The following is a 21,404-nucleotide window of genomic DNA, read 5'->3' on the forward strand; positions in this document are numbered from 1 at the left end:
TATTATTGTACTGCCACTGGGATGTTTTATACAAACCCAGTATCATCCCAACTTTTATATCCATTCTATTATTAAAGGTAAAATTCAGATTTTCAAATTTCTCATAATGTTAAGTAAAGTCTATCTGAAAATCTGCAATTGGTCCAAACGGTTATTCATACTTATTATCATCTCACTGTGTGTAAGTATGTTGTCCCTCGATGGCCCAAATGGGTAAGTGTTTGACTACTAGCTGAAAGGTTGGTGGTTTGAACACACCCAGAGGTGTTTCTAAACAGGCCTAGCAATCTGCTTCCAAAAGGTCACAGCCTTGAAAACCCAGTGGGCAGTTCCACTCTGCATACATGGGGTCACCTTGAGTCAGAATCAACTTAATGCCAACTATTAATTAAAGCAACATGTTTAAGTCAAAATGTGCAGAATGAAAAACCTTTCCAATTATACTAATACATCTGAATATATCACAAAGATCTAAGAAAAAATTCAAACCTATATTGAAATCACCTTAAACATTTGCTTTCAAAGAAAATTATGCAAAATAAATGTTTACCTGTTTGATACTAAAACTGGACACAGTGTAAATCATTGTAGGATTGTTGGTGAGATCTTCTGGTCGTACCCATTTGGAAAATGTAACTTTTTGTTTAGGAGATAATGGTAGCTTGCCCAATCTATCACTGTGGTAATAAATAATGATGATAAATTAGTCCTAAAAGATAACTGAAAAGCAAAATTAAATTTCCTAGAGTTTGCCTTTTTTTTTTTTTTTTTTGGTATAGTGATCACCAGAGGACCTCTGTTGGCATAGCACTTAAGGCATTTGACTGCTAACCAGAAGGCTGGCGGTTCAAACCCACCAGCCACTCCTTGGAAGGAAGGTTGGGCAATCCTACTTCCGTAGTGATACTGCCTCGGAAACCCAAGGAGGGGTCGCTATGAGTTGGGGCTGACTTGATGGCAGTGAGGTTTTTTTTTTTTTTTTTTTTTCTAATAGTGATCACAGTTTATACTTATGATCCTATAATACCTCTCTGGTCAAATCTGGCTCTTTACATTTAACTTTGGGTTCAGTCAACCTGATCATCTCTCTCAATTAAGGAAATACATAGATAACTGAAAGTAGAAGATCAATTAAATTTATTTATATTTGCTTTAAGAATTTAAAAGCTTAATTTTGCATGGTTATGCTCAGGAAAAGGAGTCCCAGTGGTGCAATGTTTAAGCACTTGGCAGCCAATCGAAAGGTCAGTGATTCAAACCCACCAGCAGGTCTGTGGGAGAAAAGATCTAGTGACCTGCTCCTATGAAGACTGCAGCCTAAGAAACCCTATGCGGCAGTTCTATTCTGTTCTACAAGTTGCTGAGTTCGAATTGATTCAATGGCATAAAACAACATGTTCAGAAAATTCAGTTCCAATAAAACAGAGTCATTAACAACAGAGCAAACTGATTCATTCAGAACCCAGGAGCTACAGATTCCTTATCTTAGCCCTTGACAAACTACTCTCTACAAGGCTAACAATGACAACAACTAACATTTGAGCAGCACTAACCACGTTACCTATCGAAGGAAGATGGGGCAATCTATTTCCGTAGTGATACTGCCTCGGAAACCCAAGGAGAGGTCGCTATGAGTCAGGTCCAACTTGACGGCATATTAACAACCACCACCACCACCACCATGTTACCCACAATTCATCTGTTAGTCATACTGTAGTGGCTTGTGTGTTGCTGTAATGCTGGAAGCTATGCCACTCATATATCAAATACCAGTAGGATCACCCACAGTGGACAGAGGAGCTTCCAGACTAAGAAAGACTAGTCTGGAAGAAGGACATGGCAGTGTATTTCTGAAAAAAACTGGCCACCAAAAACTTTAAGAATAGTAGTAAAACGCTGTAATCAATAAACTGATTGAATTTAGAAGAATTTAAAGACCAAATAAAAAACTAAACCCACTACCTTCAAGACAGGCACAAAGTTGAAGGGAAATTACGAGGCTAATTCAAATTTATAATCTAATTACTAAATATGTAAATTATTAATCACTAATAATTAATAATCACTAAATAGTTAAATCTAATTACTAAATAATTAAATTACTAAACTAAATAATTAATTACCAATAATTAATAATTAATAATTAAATCTAATTAATAATTAGATTATAAATTTGAATTAGCCTTATATTTTCCTTTCAACTTTATGATGGTTGTCTTGAAGGCAGCAGGTTTAGTTTTTCTTGTCGTCTTTAAATTCTACTAATTCAATCAGTTTCTTGATTACAATGTTCTACTACTATTCTTTAAGTTTTCAGTGCCAATTTTTTTTCAGAAGTAGACTGCCATATCCTTTTTCCAGACTAGTCTTTCTTGGTGTTATAGAAGACTACGCCAACTAATATTTTCATTAACAACACTTCTTTGAATTGGACCATTATTAGTATATGACACTATCATTCTATTATTTCATTTTTCCATTCCATACATTGATTGGCTTGTATCTCTGCTATAATTCAATCATCAACTCAACAAACATTTACTGAGTGAGTACTCACTTCCTGCTAAGTACTGTGCTAGAAACTATGAATATAATATTGGGCAAAAGGAGATCCACATGTGTCCATTACCAGGCACATAATAACAGATGCTCCTGCTATGTGGCCTCCTTCTCTTATCATCTCTTTTCCAACCAAATTTTTATTCTTAAAAAGTATTAAAAATTCTAACATCAAGGCTTCTACGTATTAAACTGGAATTCAGAAAACTAAAAAAGTACCAAAAAAAAAATGATTTTGAAAGTAAAAATTGCAATAAAAATAGCGCTTACTTACCAGAAAGGCATCGGATAGGCAAAGCGTTCCCTCAGATCAACACTCATGAAAGGAACATATTCTATACCGTTTATTTTTGATGTTGTCCTATAAAACACAAGAGAAAAAAAAAATCTAACAGATACTCAAGTCTACCTTAATCACCAAGATTCTTGGTGGCACAGTAGTTAAGCCTCAGAAATCCTTTGAAGCAGTTCTACTCTGTCCCAGAGGTTGCTATTGAGTCAAAATCCACTCGATGGCATACAAGAACATCTTAATGACCAATCATATTTAAACTCTGTAAAATTTAAATGATGAAGCATGGTACTATGATAAACTTCAGCTGACAACTTCACACTATTGGTATCTTTATTTAGGCAAAATTTTCATAGAACAGTTGGATATCAGAGAATAACTAATCCAATTCAATTCAGTGAGTTATTTTTTTACCACCAGCACACTAGTCTGAAGATAGGCCTATATTAGAGGTAATGAAGGACGTTTATTCTACCTGATACCAAGGACACAAAGCCAATTCTATCCTAAGCACAAATTGGCCCAAAGGGAGTAATCAATTGCTTAGTTATTTCAGAATTTAAAAAACATGATTATTAACAATTCCGAAAAATATTTTTCATATTTTCTGGTTATGGGACAATGGAATGGCAAAGGAAGAAAGAAGTGTTACAGATATCAGCTATGGCCTGCTGACAAACTACAGAAATGAGATCTCCGGTAGTTATGTATATTTTCTCTTTATTTTACATACATGTTTATTTATATAAATTAGCTATTTCCTTCCTCTCTTTCTTTTTCTTTAGAAAGTTATTGCAGGTTAACTTCACATTTTGGTCTCCAGGTAACACTATTCAGTGAGACTATGACTGAATTTGAGAGGTAACTTAATATAGTCAGTGATGTATATACATTGACTCAGGAACACGTGTCTCTGCATTTTGGAGAAAAGGTGAGAACTTTTCACTAGTATGAAGAATAGCTGCATTTTAAAGGTGGAAATACAGTTGTTTTGTTGTACTATGGAAGTTCAAACGTGCATAACCAAAAAAACCAAACCTACTGCCGTCAATTCAGACCCATAGCAACCATATGAGACAGAGTACAACTGTCCCATAGGGTTTCCAAGGCTGTAAATCTTTATGGAACCAGAGCACCACAACATTTGCCCATGGAGTGGTGAATGGTGGATTGGAACCGTTGACCTTTTGGTTAGCAAACAAGTGCTTTATCCACTGTGCCACAAGGGCTCCTTTGTGTGGATAATGAGTAGCCAAAAAATTGTACTGTTATTAAGTTACTGTCTCTTAACTCCAAAACCACCTTCTTTGTTTACCCTACTTTAATGCTGTGTTGGTTCATGTCCAGTTTTTTAAGGAAAAATGACAGATTAATAGGAATAGAATTAAAATCTCTCAGGTGGAAAACATTCTCAGGTGACTGAGGAAGGAGCCTTTGTAGCTCAATTTTAGGAAAATTAAAAATGAGTGTCTACATGTTCTGCACAGTTCTGAGCAGGCTGAACCTCCTCCAGTGCCTGACTTAAGAACAGGCATACTAGCTCAGAGATTTACCCCATCTATACTTGCTCAGGATGCAATGAAGCCTTTCCACATTATTGTTGTTTTGCATTCTAATATCCCTGAGACTGCTTCTTGGACACACTGAGCTGATTGCCTAGATCAGGGATTGGAAAACTTTTTCTATTATGGGCCAGAGAATATATCCATTAGGTTTTACGACCACATATTCTGTGCATGTGTGTGTGTGTGTGTGTGTGTGTTTATGTAGGAACAAAAAAAAAAAGCAAACCCCAAAAACCCAAATCAAAACAGGTAGTCAAGTAGCTTCCCACTTATGGTAACCCATGTATAGCAGAGTAGAACCGTGTTCCAAAGAGTTTTCAATCACTCATTTTTTAGAAGTAGATCACCAGGTCTTTCTTCCAAGGCACTTCAAGGAACTTCCAACCTTTGGTTAGCAGCTAAGCATGTTAACTGTTTGCACCACACAGGGACTCCCTAGTCCAAGACCATCATTTCCTGACCTAGACCACCATGTGCCTAAAATGCTTTTTCAAGGTAATAATTTTTCCCTCTTAGGACTGGTTACAAAGTTGCATAGATTATAAGTGACGTGCCCATAGTCCTATATCCCCCCAAGCCTTTAAGTGCTCAATTTTGCAGAATGCTGGATAGAAAGACCTACCATGTCTATAGAAATGTAAATATTAAAATAATTATGGAACTAACAACTATGAACTCTTTCAAGTTGTGATCATATGACGATAATTTCTAATTACAAAATAATAGCACAACACACTAACAAAGATCTAAATAAATTCAAAAAAGTATGAGAATAAAATTACCTACGTTTACTATGCTAACAAAATTCCTCACTATAATGAATCTTAAACTGACTTACCTGAGCACTTCTATTTCTTCCGCTGTGTATCTCTGCCCTTGTGCATCACATGATTGTGGAGTTATAAACTGCTGTGGTCTTTCAAGGAAGGGATTAGGTCCTAGTGGAAAATGGGCTCTCAATGGAGGTGGCTTTGGTTTGTTATTCACTGACTTGACTTTGTTAAGTGGCTTTGTCAAAGGTTCACTTAATGCTTCTGCTCTATAACAGAAAGAGGCAGAGAAAAACTGTTCTGGTGTTTCTTCCCACATTTTGGTTTCCATAAAACAAACTTCAAGATCCAGTAAAGCATTCTAATGTAAAATTAATAAATACAATACTTACATACAAGTCAAAATTTCACTGCTCAAGCTATTCCCAAAGATAAGTATTTTTTGCAAATAATATACTATCAAAAACAATAAGAACTTATGTCAGATACTATGACATATGTCAAGGGATATAAAAATGTTTAAACACAATTCTTACCTGAAGGTGCTCATGATTTTGTGGGGGAAAAGAGACAAGTAATTGCAATGGAAGTGATAGATACTAGGATGGAAGTATAACATAAGGGTGAAGATGTACCAGAAGAACTTAATGAACTGGGAACATAGAGTAAGCCAGGGAAGATTTTTCTGAATTGATGTTTAAGCTAAAGAGTTCACCTGGGGAGTAGGGAAACATTCAAAGTAGTCAGAATAACATGTGCAAACATGTGGAAATATGAAATGGCACTGTAAGTTAAGGTCATTTCAAAAGAATGAATGTAGCCCCTATAAAGTACAAATGAGAGGCAACAGGAGATGAGACCAGACAAAGGCCTCTCATGGTATGCAAGGGAATTTAGACTTTGCTCTGCTGAAGAACTAACTAAAAAGTATAAGTTCTTAATCTGAGGTCCACACATGAGCTTCAGGAGTCTTGTAAACTCTGAAATTGTTGTCATTGTTATGTGCTGTCAAGTCGATTCTGACTCATAGTGACCCTGTGTGCAATACAATGAAACACTGCCCGGTCCTGTGCCATCTTTACAATCCTTGCTATGCGTGAGCCCACTTTTGCAGCCACTGTGTCAATCCATCTTGTTGAGGGTCTTACCCTTTTTCTCTGACCCTCCACTTTACATAGCATGATTTCCTTCTCCAGGGACTGGTCCCTTCTGACAACATGATCAAAGTAGGTGACATAAAGTCTGGGCATTCTCACTTCCAAGGAGTACTCTGGCTGCATATCTTCCAGGACAGGTTTGTTTGTTCTTCTGGCAGTCCATGGCATTTTTAGTATTCCTCACCAACACCACAACCCAAAGGCATCAATTCTTCTTTGGTCTTCCTTGTTCACTGTCCAGCTTTCACATGCATGAGGCAACTGAAAATACCATGACTTGGGTTACCTGTATCTTAGTCTTCAAAGTGACATCTTTGCTCTTCAACACTTTAAACAGATCTTTTGGAAACTTGCTCAGTACAATAAGATGTCTGATTTCTCAACTGCTGCTTTCATGGGTGCTGTCAATCCAAGGAAAATGAAATCCCTAACTTTAATCTTTTCTCCATTTATCATGATGTTTCTTATTGGTTCAGTTGTGAGGACCTTTGTTTACTTTATGTTGAGGTGTAATCCATACTGAAGTGTATGTAGCTTTTGATCTTTGTGAGTAAGTACTTCAAGTCATCTTCACTTTCAGCAAACAAGGTTTGTCATGTGCATGTGGCAGGTTGTTAATGAGTCTCCCTCCAATCCTGATGCCATATTCTTCATACAGTCCAGCTTCTCGGATTATTTGCTCAGCATCCAGAGTGAAAAGTATGGTGAGAGGATACAACCCTGATGCGTGCCCTTCTTGATTTTAAACTATGCAATATTCCCTTGTTCTGTTCAAATGGCAGCCTCTTAGTTTATGTACAGATTCCTCATGAGCACAATGAAATGTTCTGGAATCTCCATTCTTTGCAATGTTATCCATAATTTGTTATGATCCACATAGTCAAATGCCTTTGCTTAGTCAATAAAACACAGGTAAACATCTTTCTGGTATTTCTCTGATTTTAGCCAAGATCCATCTAACATCAGCAATGATATCCCTCATTCCACGTCCTCTTCTGAATCCAGCTTGAACTTCTGGAATTTCTCTTTTAAGATCCTGCTGCAACCCTTTTTAAATTATCCTCAGCAAAATTTTACTTGGATGTGATATTAATGACACTGTTCTATCATTTCCACATTCTGTTGGATCACCATTCTTTGGAATGGGCACAAATATGGATTTCTTCCAGTTGGTTGGCCAGGTAGCTATCTTCCAAATTTCCTGGCATAGACAAGTAAGCATCTCCAGCGCTATATCTGTTTGTTGAAACAGCTCAATGGGTATTCCGTCAATTCCTGGAGCCTTGTTTTTTGCCAATTCCTTCAGTGCAGCTTGGACTTCTTTCTTTAATACCATTAGTTCTTGATCTTATCCTACCTCCAGAAAAGGCTGAACATCAATCTTTTTGGTACAGTTATTCTGTGTATTCCTTCCATCTTCTTTTGAAGCTTCCTGCATTGCTCAGTATTTTACCCTTAGGATCCTCCAATATTGCAAACATAAAATTATATGTGGAAAAAACTTTATATACATTTTTCCTAGAGAATCCTTAATTTTCAACAGAGCCTCAAAAGGCCCAATGGCTATCCCACCTCCCTGCTCCCCCGACCAACCATTTAGGATGTACTCAGGATGAGTTTTCCACATGGGTAATAAAAGTCATCTATGATTCTAACTGATGAAACAAGTCAAAACGGAGAAGACAAACTATCTGTCAAGTACCCATATCTTCATGGATTTTGGGAAACAAACTAAAGGTTGGTAGATGATGGTGATGAAAAAGAGGGACTGCTGTTATACTTGAAGAGAAAAATAAAAAGCCTGAGAGTTGACAGACCTACCTAGTCAGAGTCTCAATTAGGGACAGTTTTATTCATTCCTTTAGGAGGTATAATACTCTTGTGTAAATCCATTCATTCTTTACAGAAATAATGTACCAAGTACATACTATATGTCAGACCCTCTACTAGGTGTCTGATTACAGCAATGAACTAAGACAAAATTCTCTGCCCTTATAAGCTTACGTTTGGGGTATGGACATTGGAAGGAGATAGACATTAACAACAAACATAATACACTGGCAAATTTCATATATCTGGGAAAGTGATAGAGCTATGGTAAAGATATTAGAGTAGGTAGGATGAAAGTACTAAGGGAAGGGTTGTTGTTGTTGTTGTTATGTGCCGTCGAGTCAGCCCTGACTCATAAGGGTAGGGTAGAATTATAAATAAAGGGAAGGGTAGAATTATAAATAAAATGGTTAGGTTAGGCCACATTTAAAAGTAGACATTTAAGCAGAGAATTGAAGGAGATATACACATTCCAAAATCTAGGGTGTATGTATGACTATAAGGAGCTCTAGTGGCGCAGTTGTTAAGTCATCTGGCTACTAACCAAAAGGTCGGTGGTTCAAATCTACCAGCCACTCTATGGGAGAAAGATGAGGCAGTCTGCTTCTGTAAAGATTTACAACCTTGGAAAACCCTATGAGGCAGTTCTACTCTGTTCTATAGGGTTGCTATGAGTCAGAAGGGAGCTCTGGTAGCATAGTGGCTAAGACACTTGCCTGCTAACCAGACAGCTGGTGGTTCAAACCCACCAGCCACTCCTCGGAAGGAAGGTTGGGCAATCCTACTTCCGTAGTAATACTGCCTTGGAAACCCAAGGAGGGGTCGCTATGAGTCGGGTTTGACTCGACGGCACCTAACAACAACAACAACATGAGTCAGAATTGACTCAATGGCACTAGGCTTGCTTTTTTTTGTTAGGCACAGCTGTCAGCAGTCTCATTCTCGATTGGTTTTTTTATCAGCAGCTCTAGAAATCTCTCTGGAAGGTTTACCCTTTGGAAGTCTGATATTAGAAGACTGAGGGTAAGTCTTCCATTTTGAATATCGTAATCATTTGGTTTATGTATATTTGAAAAAACTAAATATTTCTTGACTAATTGGTTATTTATTGAGATTAAATTAGGGACTTTCAGAAGGTAAATATGCTCAGAGGAAGAAGGCAGACTTGTTCTAAGTCTCAGTCTAAAGTTGGAGGTTAGCTACTATGACCTCCACCAAAAATTTACTGTTACTCTATTTTTATAGAGTAACAGTATATGCCATCCATGAATAAGAATATGAATGACCAAAACTCACCTATCCAGTGCCTGTCGAGCCAACTGTTTCAGTTTATTCTGCAGGGTTTTATCAGCAGTTTCATAAGACTTAGGAAAAAGAAACAGACATTCTAAAGTATATTTTTCAACTTGCTAAGTTCATGACACTTCTAAGCAAAAATATTTACAATACACATTACACTTCTTGAAATTATGAAACAAAATAACATTTTCATCTTTAAAACTGTCACTTAAAATAGTATTGAAAACTTGTCATTGAGCAAACTTGAAGACCACTTAATGAAGAAAGGTACAAACTGGACTACAACTCTATGACAATGAGATCATGGGAAAGCTAAGTGGTAGGAACCTAGGAAGACCATTTATGGTCTCAGGCACTGACAGAAATCAGGTTAGATGGTTCCTTTGAACAAAAGGCCTGACAAAAAAGCCAGCTGGGAACACCATTCTGGACTTCATGTCATCTTCCTGTTAAATGCACTATGCTTTTTTAAAAAATATTTTATTGCATCTTTGGTGGAACTTTACATAGCCAATTAAGTTCCCCTAAAATATAGAATGCTTCATGAATTTGTGTATGACTCTTGTGCAGGAGCCATGCTAATCTTCTATCATCTAATTTTAGCACGTGTTGCTAGAGTAAGCACTGCACTACTCTCTTATGCAATAGGTGCTAGATGCGAAGGCTCCCAACCAGGGCTCCTCAGGAAGCCATAAAAGTAACTCAGCATATACACTTTATGCTGCAAATTAATAAAGCCCTTACAAACCACTACCTTATTTTTTAATGCATGAAAATGTGGGGTTAACAATTAACTTTATCCAAAGAATATGATCTTTCTCCTTGATTCCTGAGAATTAGGTTAGATTCCTTACCTCTAAAACTTTGGAATTTCCCCAGTGATTGATGTGTCCCTGATAAAAGCTCCAAACCATACAGGTTATGCTAATGAGGTTACTTGGGGTGATGGCCATGCTAGAAAGACTTACCTTGTGATATTAACTAACTTCATGGGAGGGATACATTAAATCAAATCAAATGTGACTATGTAATGAGGCTCAAATAAAGGCTTGGGACATGGACATTCCCTGGCATTCCTGGCTGGTGAAAGACATCAATGCACAAGGAAGAGTAATTCGTCCCTTTCTGGGACACAGAAGCTCTGTGTTGGGAACTCGTCTAGACCTCACTCTATTGCATCATTTAAATTTTTTTTACTACAATAAACTACAGAAGCCCTGGTAGCATAGTGGCTAAAGCACTTGACTGCTAACCAGAAGGCTGGCGGTTCAAACCCACCAGCCACTCCTCGGAAGGAAGGTTGGGCAATCCTACTTCCGTAGTGATACTGCCTCGGAAACCCAAGGAGGGGTCGCTATGAGTCAGGGCTGACTCGACAGCACGTAACAACAACAAATAATAAACTGCAGTAATAAGCTTAACACTTTCCACGAGTTTGGAGACTTCCAGCAAATTGTCAAAACAGAGGGAGTAGAGTAGGCAGATAAGAAATAAGATAGGTCCTGGAGGTACCCAAGCTTATGGCTGGTATTCTAAGGGGGACAGCTGTAAATCCCCAAATTTGTAAATAGTAGGTCAGAAGTCAGGGTATTGTGGGGACCCCTAAGATTGTGGCTGGCATCTGAATTCTTAGGTAGACTTGGCAGGCTGGAGGATTGTGCCTATTGAAATTATGAGATATGACCTAGCTCAGGGGGTTAGGATCAGAGGAAGAAGTACTATTTTATGTAGTTGATATCAAAATTGAACAGAATTGAACTGAACTGAATTTATTCCTTCATATCAGTTGGTGTAAGAAGAGGGATTGGAATGGACTTTTTTCCTTTTTGGAAATTAAAAAATATAAATAGGAAGTTTATGTAAATTTTCCTGTAGTAAGTACATTTCAAGGAGCTCTGATGGAGTGATGGGTAAGGCACTTATATGCTAACCAGAAGGTCAGTGGTTCAAACCCACTAGCTGATACGCAGGAGAAAGATAAGGTAGTCTACTTTGCAAAAAGATTTATAGCCTTGGAAACTCAACAGGGGTTGCTACATGATTTGGAATCAACTTAATGGCACTAGGTTGTTTTTTTTTTTTTTTTTAATTTTTGGAGGTTAATTTTAGCCACATTTTTACAATGTTAAAAATGTTAAAAATATACCTCTAAACTAAATGAAAAAACCATTGCTTAATGACTCAATGTCAAAATCTTAACATAAGAATGTTAAAATCCATTAACTGTCTATTCTCCGTCCCTTTTTTTTTTAAATTTTTATCGTGATTTGGGTGAAAGTTTACAGAGCAAATTCATTTTCCATACAGCAGTTTGTACACGTTTTGTCTCATGACATTGAGTGCAATCTCCACAATTTAACAGCTCTCCTCCCACTTCCTCCCTACAGTTACCTCTTCCCTGTGTCCTTCTTTCCTATGCATTCCTACCCACTGAGCTATCTCCTTATGCAAATACTGCCCTTCTGTTCACCCATGACTGATCATTCTAAGGAGTGTCTCTAGCTGGTGAAAATGTTCACCCTATATGCCTGTCCACTATTTGGCTGAAAGCCACAGGGGAGTTCAATTCAAGGCCTGAAGAGTAACTAGGGGGCATAGTCTCAGGGGTTTAACCAGATTCTTATCAGACCAGTAAGCCTGGTCTTTTTTTATGATGTTGAGTTTTGTTCAATATTGTTCTCCCACTCTATCCAGGATCTCCTGCACTGATCCCTTTCCAAGTGACTGACAGGGGTAACCAGGCACCATCTAGTTCTTCTGGTCTCACAGTCATATATGCTGAGGTTCGCATGGTCCACTAGTCCCTTGGACTAATTGTTTCCATGCATCTTTGGTTTTCTTCATTCTTCTTTGCTCCAGACTAGGAGAGACCAATTGCTACATGTGGATGGCCACTTGCAAGCATTTAAGACCCCAGTTACTACTCACCAAAGTAGGATGTAGAACAATGATTTTGTGTAGTATGTTATACCAATTGATCTTATGTCCCCCATGACCATGGTCCTGAGCCCACAGGTCCAACAACTTGCTCCAGCAGGATGGTTAACTGTGGCTAAGAAGTTATCATAACTTTGTCCCTTGTAAGCTCTATTACATATATGGACATTCTTATAGCACATACAAATACATATGTAGAAATATTGTCTGCCAACTTTCTATATGTTCATGGGTATATTCCTTTTGCCTAGACATACTTGATCATTCATCCTCTACATCACCTTTTAATGAGGAGTAACCTAGTTATGTTTATAATACTACAATATTTTTCTTCAATGAGTTGTCAGCAAAATTCACTGGATAAAAGACCAAAGTTCTTAGTGTAACTCCACCAAATTTAACTTCTTGCTATACATACAGTTTTCAGACAGAGATCTACAGCTTCTGTATACAGTTCTATAGCATCTTCAACATTCTCTTTTTCATCTTCATCAAAAGCTTGTGTAACAAGGAAATGGGCTCGCTCTAGGTCCAACTGATGTTTTGATTTCAAAGGATCAGCATTCTTTGACTGAACTAGGAGAGGAACAAAAGCATATACAAAATATTACCTATATACCTAGTGAGTAATTCACCATTTTAATATGTTTAAGACATTCTTTACCAAAACTTTACAACTTTTTCACTTAAAAACACTGACAAAGTCGAAAAAGAAATCCTTAAAAACGAATTTTCCCCTTCCCATTTCAATCTTAATTTTAAGGTCACCCTCAATTGTTCAACTCATATACAGCAGACTCTCAAAAACCAAACTCACTGCTGTCAAGTCAGAACTGACTCACAGCGACCCCTCCTTGGGTTTCTGAGGCAGTATCACTACGGAAGTAGACTGCCCAATCTTCCTTCTGAGACAACAGACTCTAGGTACCAAGAACACTAAGAAATGCATTATTTACTCAAAATTCTCTCCCTACCAGCACTCTCTTCATTTAAAAGATAGAACATGAGTTCTCCTCACACACCCCGCCAAAAGTGAAACAAAACAAAATCTTGGAAAATGCTAAATCTAAAGGGACTCCATTATGTTTTAAGATAATTAAAAAAATTTTTCTTCAGTACAGAACTGTCTAATATAATATACTACGGCTTGATGTTTCCTACTCATATGGGTCCAGAATAGGCAATTTTATATTTTTATTGCTCTTTAAAATAAGTATTTAAGCTTGTTTTTAATATGAAAGTAAATACTTGTAAAGAACTTGTATCCAGTCTATATAAAAACCTCTTATAACTCAAACACATCAACACCATAATGAGATACCACTTCATACCCAGTAAGAGTTCCTCGTGGTATAAACAGTTAAGCACTTGATCACTAGCCACAGGTTGGCAGTTTGAACCCACCACCCAGAGATGCCTCATAAGACAGGCCTAGTGATCTGCTTCCAAAAGATCACACAGCCTTGAAAATGCTATGGAACAATTCTACTCTGCACACATGGGTCACCATGAGTCAGAACTGAGTTGATGGCAAATAATACCAACAACAAGATGGCTAAAGCCAGAAAGTCAGAGAATAACAGTATTGGTGAGAATATTAAGAAACTGATAACCTCATACTTTACTGGTGGAATTGTAAAATAGTACAGCCAATTTGGAAAACAGTCTGGCAGTTCCTCAAAAAGTTAAATACAGAGTTACCATATACCCTAGCTGCTCCATTCCTAGACATGTAACGCAAGAGAATTGAAAACAACAGACATGCAAAAACTTGTACACTAATGATCACAGCACTATCATTCTTTATAACATAAAAGTGGAAACACAACTGCCCATCAACTGGTGAGAGGATAAAACAAAATATGGTATTTATCCATACGATGGAATGTTATCTGGCCATAATAAGGAATAAAGTACATGCTACAACATGGATAAACCTAGAAAACATGCTAAATAAAAGAAGCCATATAGGAAAGGCTACATACTGTATCATTCCATTTATGTAATGTCCAGAACAGGTAAATTCATACAGACAGAAAGTATATTAGTAACTGTCAGGGGCTACAGAGGTAAAGGTGGGGATAGGTGGGGAGGTGGGAGCTTGGGGAATGACTACTAAATGAATCCAGAGTTTCTTTCTGGGGTGATGAAAAAGTTCTAAATTAGATAACGGTGATGGCTGCACTACTCTGGGAATATATTAAAAACCACTGAATTACATACTTTAAAAGGAAGAATTTTATGGTATGTCAATTTTATCTCATTAAAGCTATAATTTTCAAAAACTTTATTAATTACATTTTTGTTAGACTCTTAAAAGTAATGTGGTAATGCTTTTTAAACATTAACCATAAAGGTGTCAACACCTCTCTCAAGTATGTACTAATCTCACTTATAAAGTGAAGACACCAAAGCTCAAAAATGTTAAAATACCTAGCCGAGGGTTTCTCAACCTTGGCACCATGAATATTTGGGCCGAGTAATTGCTTGTTGTGGGGGGCTGTCCTGTGCATTGTAAGATGTTTAGGAACACTCCTGACCTTTACTCAACTAGATGTTAGTAGCATCCTTACAGTTATAAAAATCAAAAATCTTTCTAGACCTTGTCAAATGTCCCCTTGGGAAAAAAATCGCTCCTGGTTAAGAACAAATGATTTAGCCAAAGGTTTCATAATTATACCGGTAGGGTAAGGACCCAACTTAGATTTTTAAGTCTTGAGCTCTTTATCCTACACTGGTGATTTTCAAATTGTTAACATTTCCCTACTCAGAAGTCAACTCATTAAGAGTCTCTTGACTATCAGCAAACTTTTATTTGTTTTAAAAACTGGGGTTCTGAACAAGATTGTATTTAAAAAAGGACTCTTCTGCGTAAAGTAGTAAACAAGTGAGTAATTGGTGAAACAAATGGCAAAACAAGTAAGGTACATGGTGCAGTGGTTAAGTACTGCTAACTGAAAGGTCAGCAATTCGAACCCACCAGCTGCTCAGTGGGAGAAAGATGAGGCAGTCTGCTTCCATAAAGATTATAGCCTTGGAAACCCCATGAGACAGTTCTACTTTGTCCTATAGGGTTGCTAGGACTTGGAATCACCTCAACGGCAAAGGTTTTATTAATGAGTATGCTTTAAAAATTCTTTTGAACTTCATTTTTGTTTCGCTGGCATTCAGCTTCAACATTTAATCTAGCATGTTTCAGAAGGGATTTCTATAATAGTTAAATGTTTATAACTTTTATCTCTCCACACCTAATTAAAGCCTTACGGAGGGCATGGACTGTCACTCATTTTTCTATCACTCAGTACTTACCATATAGCCCAAACATGCACTCAATAAATGGTTGATGAAATGAAGGGAAATATCTATGAAAAAAACAGGGAGATCGTGGAAGTAAGCATGAAAGATTACTTTCCATACTTTAAAGATAATTTTATTTGTAAACACTGTTTATAAAACAAGGTTTCCTGATTATCAAAGTGACATTTAAAACTTCATTTACTTGTAGAGGAAAATGAAGTTTCTTTAAATTACATGAGGCCCTGACATACTGGTAGTCTACATTTCAATACATGTAATTTACTTTCTGGGCACTGCCTTAAAGTGAATGACTTTGTCTTCAAGGGGATTGTCATAACAACAAATACAATGATCAAATCTACTTTATCCTAACCACATTATTCAGATGTTAGTGGGAAGCACTGAATAAGTGGTGGAAAGTAGCACAAAGTCTGAGGCAATGCTAAAAAAGTAGAAATTCTTCTAAGCTGCTTGTGACTTTATTATGCAGTGCCAGAAAAAAAGGGTTAATAAGAGCATCTTGAAAGGATGAATACATTTCTAAAACAAAATGTCAATAGGTGGTAATTTTCTTTTCTTCCCATGTGAACAGATTTTGACATCAACTACTTACCTCAAACTAACAAAAGTGTTATCATTAAACCTGTGAGTACTTCTATCACAGCAGTTGCCACATTGTTTACTAAAATAAATACAAGTTGTTCCAAGTCTCCACTTACATGGTGCTTTTCCAAAGTATGGTTTAAAAAAAGAGTGTAGCTAAGGTCTTAAGGGGAAATTGACAAAGGAAGAAATTATGAACTTACAGCTAAAACCTTCAAACATCAAGAAGAAATAATCACCTATTTTTTACTATCAGGAGAGGGCACTGACATATACTTAAGAAGAAGATTCTAACAGGATTCTAATCTTGGCTCTGCCACTGAGTAATTATCTGACCGTAAATCACTGTCTCTGGGCCTTGGGGAAATGAGAATGGACTGTATTATTTTTAAGATACCTTGTCACTGATCTATCATTTATTTCCATATACTCCAAATTTCCAATTATAAGATTGTTAAAGATGTGCTTACAAAAAGGTGAATGAGCAGCAAGAATAAGCATCAAGGTTTAAAGGTGAAGATAAAGAAGAGAGAGAACATAGGAATGCAAGTAAAATGTGATGGAAGAGAAGAAAAAAAAAAACACGACTAGTGCAGTATTCCTCTACAAACCTGCTGAATGTAGAGCTTGAACTCTTTCCAGATACTCATTTATTTTTTCTTGAATACGTTCTAGGCTTGAACCTGCCATTTCAGCATAAATTAAGGCTTGTGCAGCTTCCTAAAAATAAAATAAAAAGAAATGTAAAGGAATCCAGTAGATGTATTAAAATTTGAATATTCTTTGCTACTTTCTACTTTCACAACTGGTTTTCAATAACTAATAAAACAAAAATGTATGGATTAATCTTTAACATATAAGTAATATTTTTAATTAAATAAATAATTTATATAATCTTCTAATACTTTTCTTCAGTTCTTAATGGTTTCAATTTCTCATACTATAGAAAAGTTATCAATTCAAATATGAGGGACCATAAACATTTCCTTAGAATAGCGGTGGCTCATATGCTTTCGGTTTTCCTTCATTCTTATGCAAGAGATCAGACTTAAATTTTATCTCTTGAAAAGGTAAAATGAGCCTTAAAAGCATTAAAACTAATAATAACAATCAATGATCGTCACTAGTAAAATAAAACTAAGTACCAGCAAAAGACTGTAAGAAATTATAATGCTTAAATACATCACAGTGGCAAGAAATATTCTTCTCCAACAAAAAATAAAGATTGTTGGTGACATGTTTTGAAGCAGATTTAAGTTGTATCAAATAAACATTTTAATTAAGGAAACTTGGATTCTTTTTAGGCCAGATATGCTTCTATTTTCCCCAACATCATTCTGGGAAGGTTACCAAGTACCTAGAAAGATCAGAGTCTTCTCCAATCAACATCTTTTCTGCAATAACCTAAGCAGGTACACTTGTGAAGCCTCATGCCTAACTGACTGGATCCAAAGAAACCATATATTGAATATTACTTTTTGAATCTAGTTATTTGAGCAGAAGTTGTTTCATTGAACCTAAAAAAATCAGTAAGAAAAGCACTATCTCAAATACAGCCTAAATACTAAGGGAGTAAAAAAGGTATCATTTCCTCAGATTACATGACTCAGATTATTTCAGGGAAGGGAACTACATATACTTTTAAACATGAATGTTAAACATTGTATTTTATCCACTGTCATTATAAACACATTATGTTGTTGTTGTTTGCCATCAGGTCGGCCCGACTCATAGCGACCCCTCCTTGGGTTTCCGAGGCAGTATCATTACAGAAGTAGGAATGCCCAACCTTCCTTCCGAGGAGTGGCTGGTGGGTTTGAACCACCAGCCTTCTGGTTAGCAGTCAAGTGCCTTAGCCACTATGCTACCAGAGCTCCTTAAACACATTATAGTTATACTTAACTTCAATAAACTAAAAGATACACACATACACACTCACTGCTGTTGACTCAATCCTGACTCATAGGAACCCATGTGTTACAAAATAGAACTGTTCTACAGGATGTTTTTGCTGTAATCATTACAGAATCACATCACCAGGCCTTTCTTCCTCAGTGCCAGCAGGTGGGTCTGAACCACCAAGCTTTTGGTTAGCAGTTGAGCACAAACCATTTATGCCACCCAAAGACTTTCTGATATGTTGAGGTTCTAGTCCACCCAGGGGTGCTTTGGAAGGAAAGCTACCTTGTGATCTAGTTCCAAAAATATCAGCCATTGAAAACCCTATGAAACACAATTCTACTCTGACACACATGGGGTCACCAAGAGTCAGACTCAGTGGCAACTGGTTTGTAGAATACTACCCACCAGCCACTCCTCGGAAGGAAGGTTGGGCAATCTACTCCCACAGTGATACAGCCTCGGAAACCCAAGGAGGGGTCGCTATGAGTTGGGTCCAACTCGACAGCACCAGTACAGAAAATAATAAATGTTTGAAAAAGCTTATATAAATAGTTCTTGTTGTTGTTGTTGTTGTTATGTGCCGTCGAGTTGGACCTGACTCATAGCGACCCCTCCTTGGGTTTCCAAGGCAGTATCATGATGGAAGTAGATTGCCCCATCTTCCTTCTGAGGAGTGGCTGGTGGGTTTGAACCGCCAGCCTTCTGGTTAGCAGTCAAGTGCTTTAGGTACTATGCTACCAAAGCTCCCAAATAGTTCCTAGAAGAACCATTTTCCTTACCTTTTTAAGGATGGAAAATTCTAAATCTGTCATCTTATGGCCAAACGAGGTAATGCTGTAGAAAAAGCTACTCTCCACTGGCACCATTTTAACTTATTATCTTAATATTTGCCAAAGTTATTTCACAAAACTAAAACACAGAATTTTATTTAAAAAAAAAAAAAAACTCTCATGAAAATATAAAAGAAGTCCAAAGGGTGGGTTCTTACACGCATAAAGTTGCTAATCTAGATTATAAAATGAAGACAATAAAACATTAGTCTGAGAAATGCAAATTACATGTTATTTAAAGTATATATATTTATGGGGGAAAAAACTCACTTTGTGTTTCAAAATCTGACATTCCTTCTAAAAATAAAGGTGACAATATCACGAAGCCACTAGTTGTCTCTAACAAGGAAGTGAAGGGTCTGGCTAGAGATGGGGGTGGGTGGTGTTTACAAATCCTCAGGACTGAAAAGCAGAGAAATGAGCTGTGGAAGCTCATACCCTTTGATTTAGCAATTTTGCCTCCAGTAATTTAACCAAAAGAAATACCAAGAAATGTGCAAAGCATCAGTTACACCATCACTTTTTACGTGCACCATCACTTACGTGCTGATAAAACAGAATAAACTTAAATGCTTAGTTTGTAAATGAGTTACGGTACACCCATATAATGGAATGGTAACAGCTTTTGTTAATAAAACCACAGCAGTAAATCTGATGATTTGGAAAAACGTTCAAATAACATCAAGTTTTTTAGAAAAACAGCATAAGCAAGCAGTACGATCCAAGTTTTGGGGCAAAAAAAATGGTGTACACACATACGCATAGAATTACTAGTAAAAAATAAACATCAAATGCTAGGATGAGATGGCTTTATTTTTTATTTCCTCAACGAACATGCATTATTTGGTATATACCAGAGAATATTTCCCACTATCCATAAATCAGAGCCAAGTGACAGGAAGAATTAGCTACCTACTACCATACAGACTGCCGCCATAAACAGCTCAAATCGTGGGCATTTGCTGTCAAGTCTGAAAGGAGAGAAGTCGTCTCTCGAAGAAGCCCGGGCCAAATCTCCCCACCGTCGCAGAAGCCCAAGTGAGCGTAGGATGGGTCTGGTCTCTGCAGCTCCAGCCGCCTCTCCCCTCCGGGATTCCAATGACGAGGAGGGGGAGAAAGAAGAGGGAAATACGAAGCCCAAAGCCCGGGCCAAGTAAGTGGGCCTGCGTCGCCCCGGCACCTGGACCCCACCCCTGGCCTCAGGTTCCTGTTGGACTCCGACTCGGATGGCAGATGCAGACAAGCCGCCGCCCCCCTACCTTGTAGTAAAACACCGCCTCTGAGTAGCGACCTTCGTGATCGCGCTGCACCGCCAACCGGGCAAATTGTACCGCGTCTCGCTCCAGCGCCGCCGCGTCCATGGCGCCGAGACCCCGCTTCGTGGGGACCGAGGGAGGCCCTGACGCAGAAGGGCTCTCCCCAGACTGTGGTGCGCCCAGGAGTCGGAGGAGTTAGGGTCAGGGGCGCCGCGGAAAGTAAAAAAGTTTACTTTCGGTGACTGGGGGAGGAGAGCGGGCCTTCACGGCTGCGGCCCACCGCTACGCCGCACCCCCCTCAGCACTGTCTGGGCTCTTAGCCCGCGGGGCCGCCCCATTTCGTGGCCACCACGTCCTTCGTCCCGCCTACCGGCCGCACTGCGCACGCGCAGCCTGGCATTCGGGGGGTTTCTCCGGAGCCTGGGCAGCTGAGGCTGGGCTCGCGGGAGTGTGTGGGACAGTGGGCGGGGCTGGGCCCGAGAGGCGACGGGATAGGGTAGGCGAGGACTGGTATCACTTCGGGGTTGTAGACGTCTTTGCCGGTGGTATGGAGGTGGCAGTGGACTTGGAGGCTATTTCTGTCGACAGTTGGCACGAGTGGGAATGCGCTTTGTGGAACCATTCTCCACTTAATGAAGGGATAAGAGTAAATAGTCAATGCAGTGCATCTCCCAACACCATGTGGAATAATTAAAAAGAAAAATATTTGGGATATATAGTGAGGAGATAATACTCTTTTGAGATACTCTTTACACAACCTCAATCATGATCCTATATGCTCCTCCACTCCCCCACAAAGTATACACTAAGTGCTTTATTGATTTGATTGTTAACAGGGTAATATATTTTCATTTGTAACAATTATTTGGTTACTTAATGCTGTTGTAATTGAATAGTTACTTAGACAATTAGTTGATTAATGTCTTCACACATTCCTTTAAATTCTGAATTGAGAAATAAAAACAATCTAGTGTTGGAAGCCACAACATGGATGAAACTCAAAAAACTACTGAGTCAAAGATGCCAGATGCAAGAGTACATACTGTGTGACCCTGTTGAATGCTGAAGTGGAGGGCTGAAAGGGCCCCTCATTGAAAAGCGAAATTT

At 38.0% G+C, this 21,404-nt stretch overlaps 1 protein-coding gene and 1 pseudogene across 1 annotated transcript in view; both read right to left on the reverse strand.

The window, feature by feature from the left end:
* The window catches only part of CAPN7 (calpain 7), a 48,201-nt gene extending 27,799 nt beyond the window's left edge, over positions 1-20,402 (reverse strand). The window contains exons 1-7 of the mRNA XM_007936805.2: positions 20,301-20,402; positions 16,921-17,029; positions 12,828-12,985; positions 9,470-9,537; positions 5,255-5,455; positions 2,834-2,920; positions 551-677 (exon numbers count right to left, since the gene is read on the reverse strand). Of these exons, the coding sequence (XP_007934996.1) occupies positions 551-677; positions 2,834-2,920; positions 5,255-5,455; positions 9,470-9,537; positions 12,828-12,985; positions 16,921-17,029; positions 20,301-20,402 (852 nt within the window). The remainder of the gene's footprint in view (positions 1-550; positions 678-2,833; positions 2,921-5,254; positions 5,456-9,469; positions 9,538-12,827; positions 12,986-16,920; positions 17,030-20,300) is intronic.
* LOC122149676 lies at positions 9,998-10,097 on the reverse strand (annotated as a pseudogene).
* Positions 20,403-21,404: the final 1,002 nt, after the last annotated feature.

This window comes from Orycteropus afer, unplaced genomic scaffold (assembly GCF_000298275.1).
Source record: "Orycteropus afer afer isolate SDZICR_OR568_19922 unplaced genomic scaffold, OryAfe1.0 scaffold00003, whole genome shotgun sequence".
NCBI lineage: Eukaryota > Metazoa > Chordata > Mammalia > Tubulidentata > Orycteropodidae > Orycteropus > Orycteropus afer.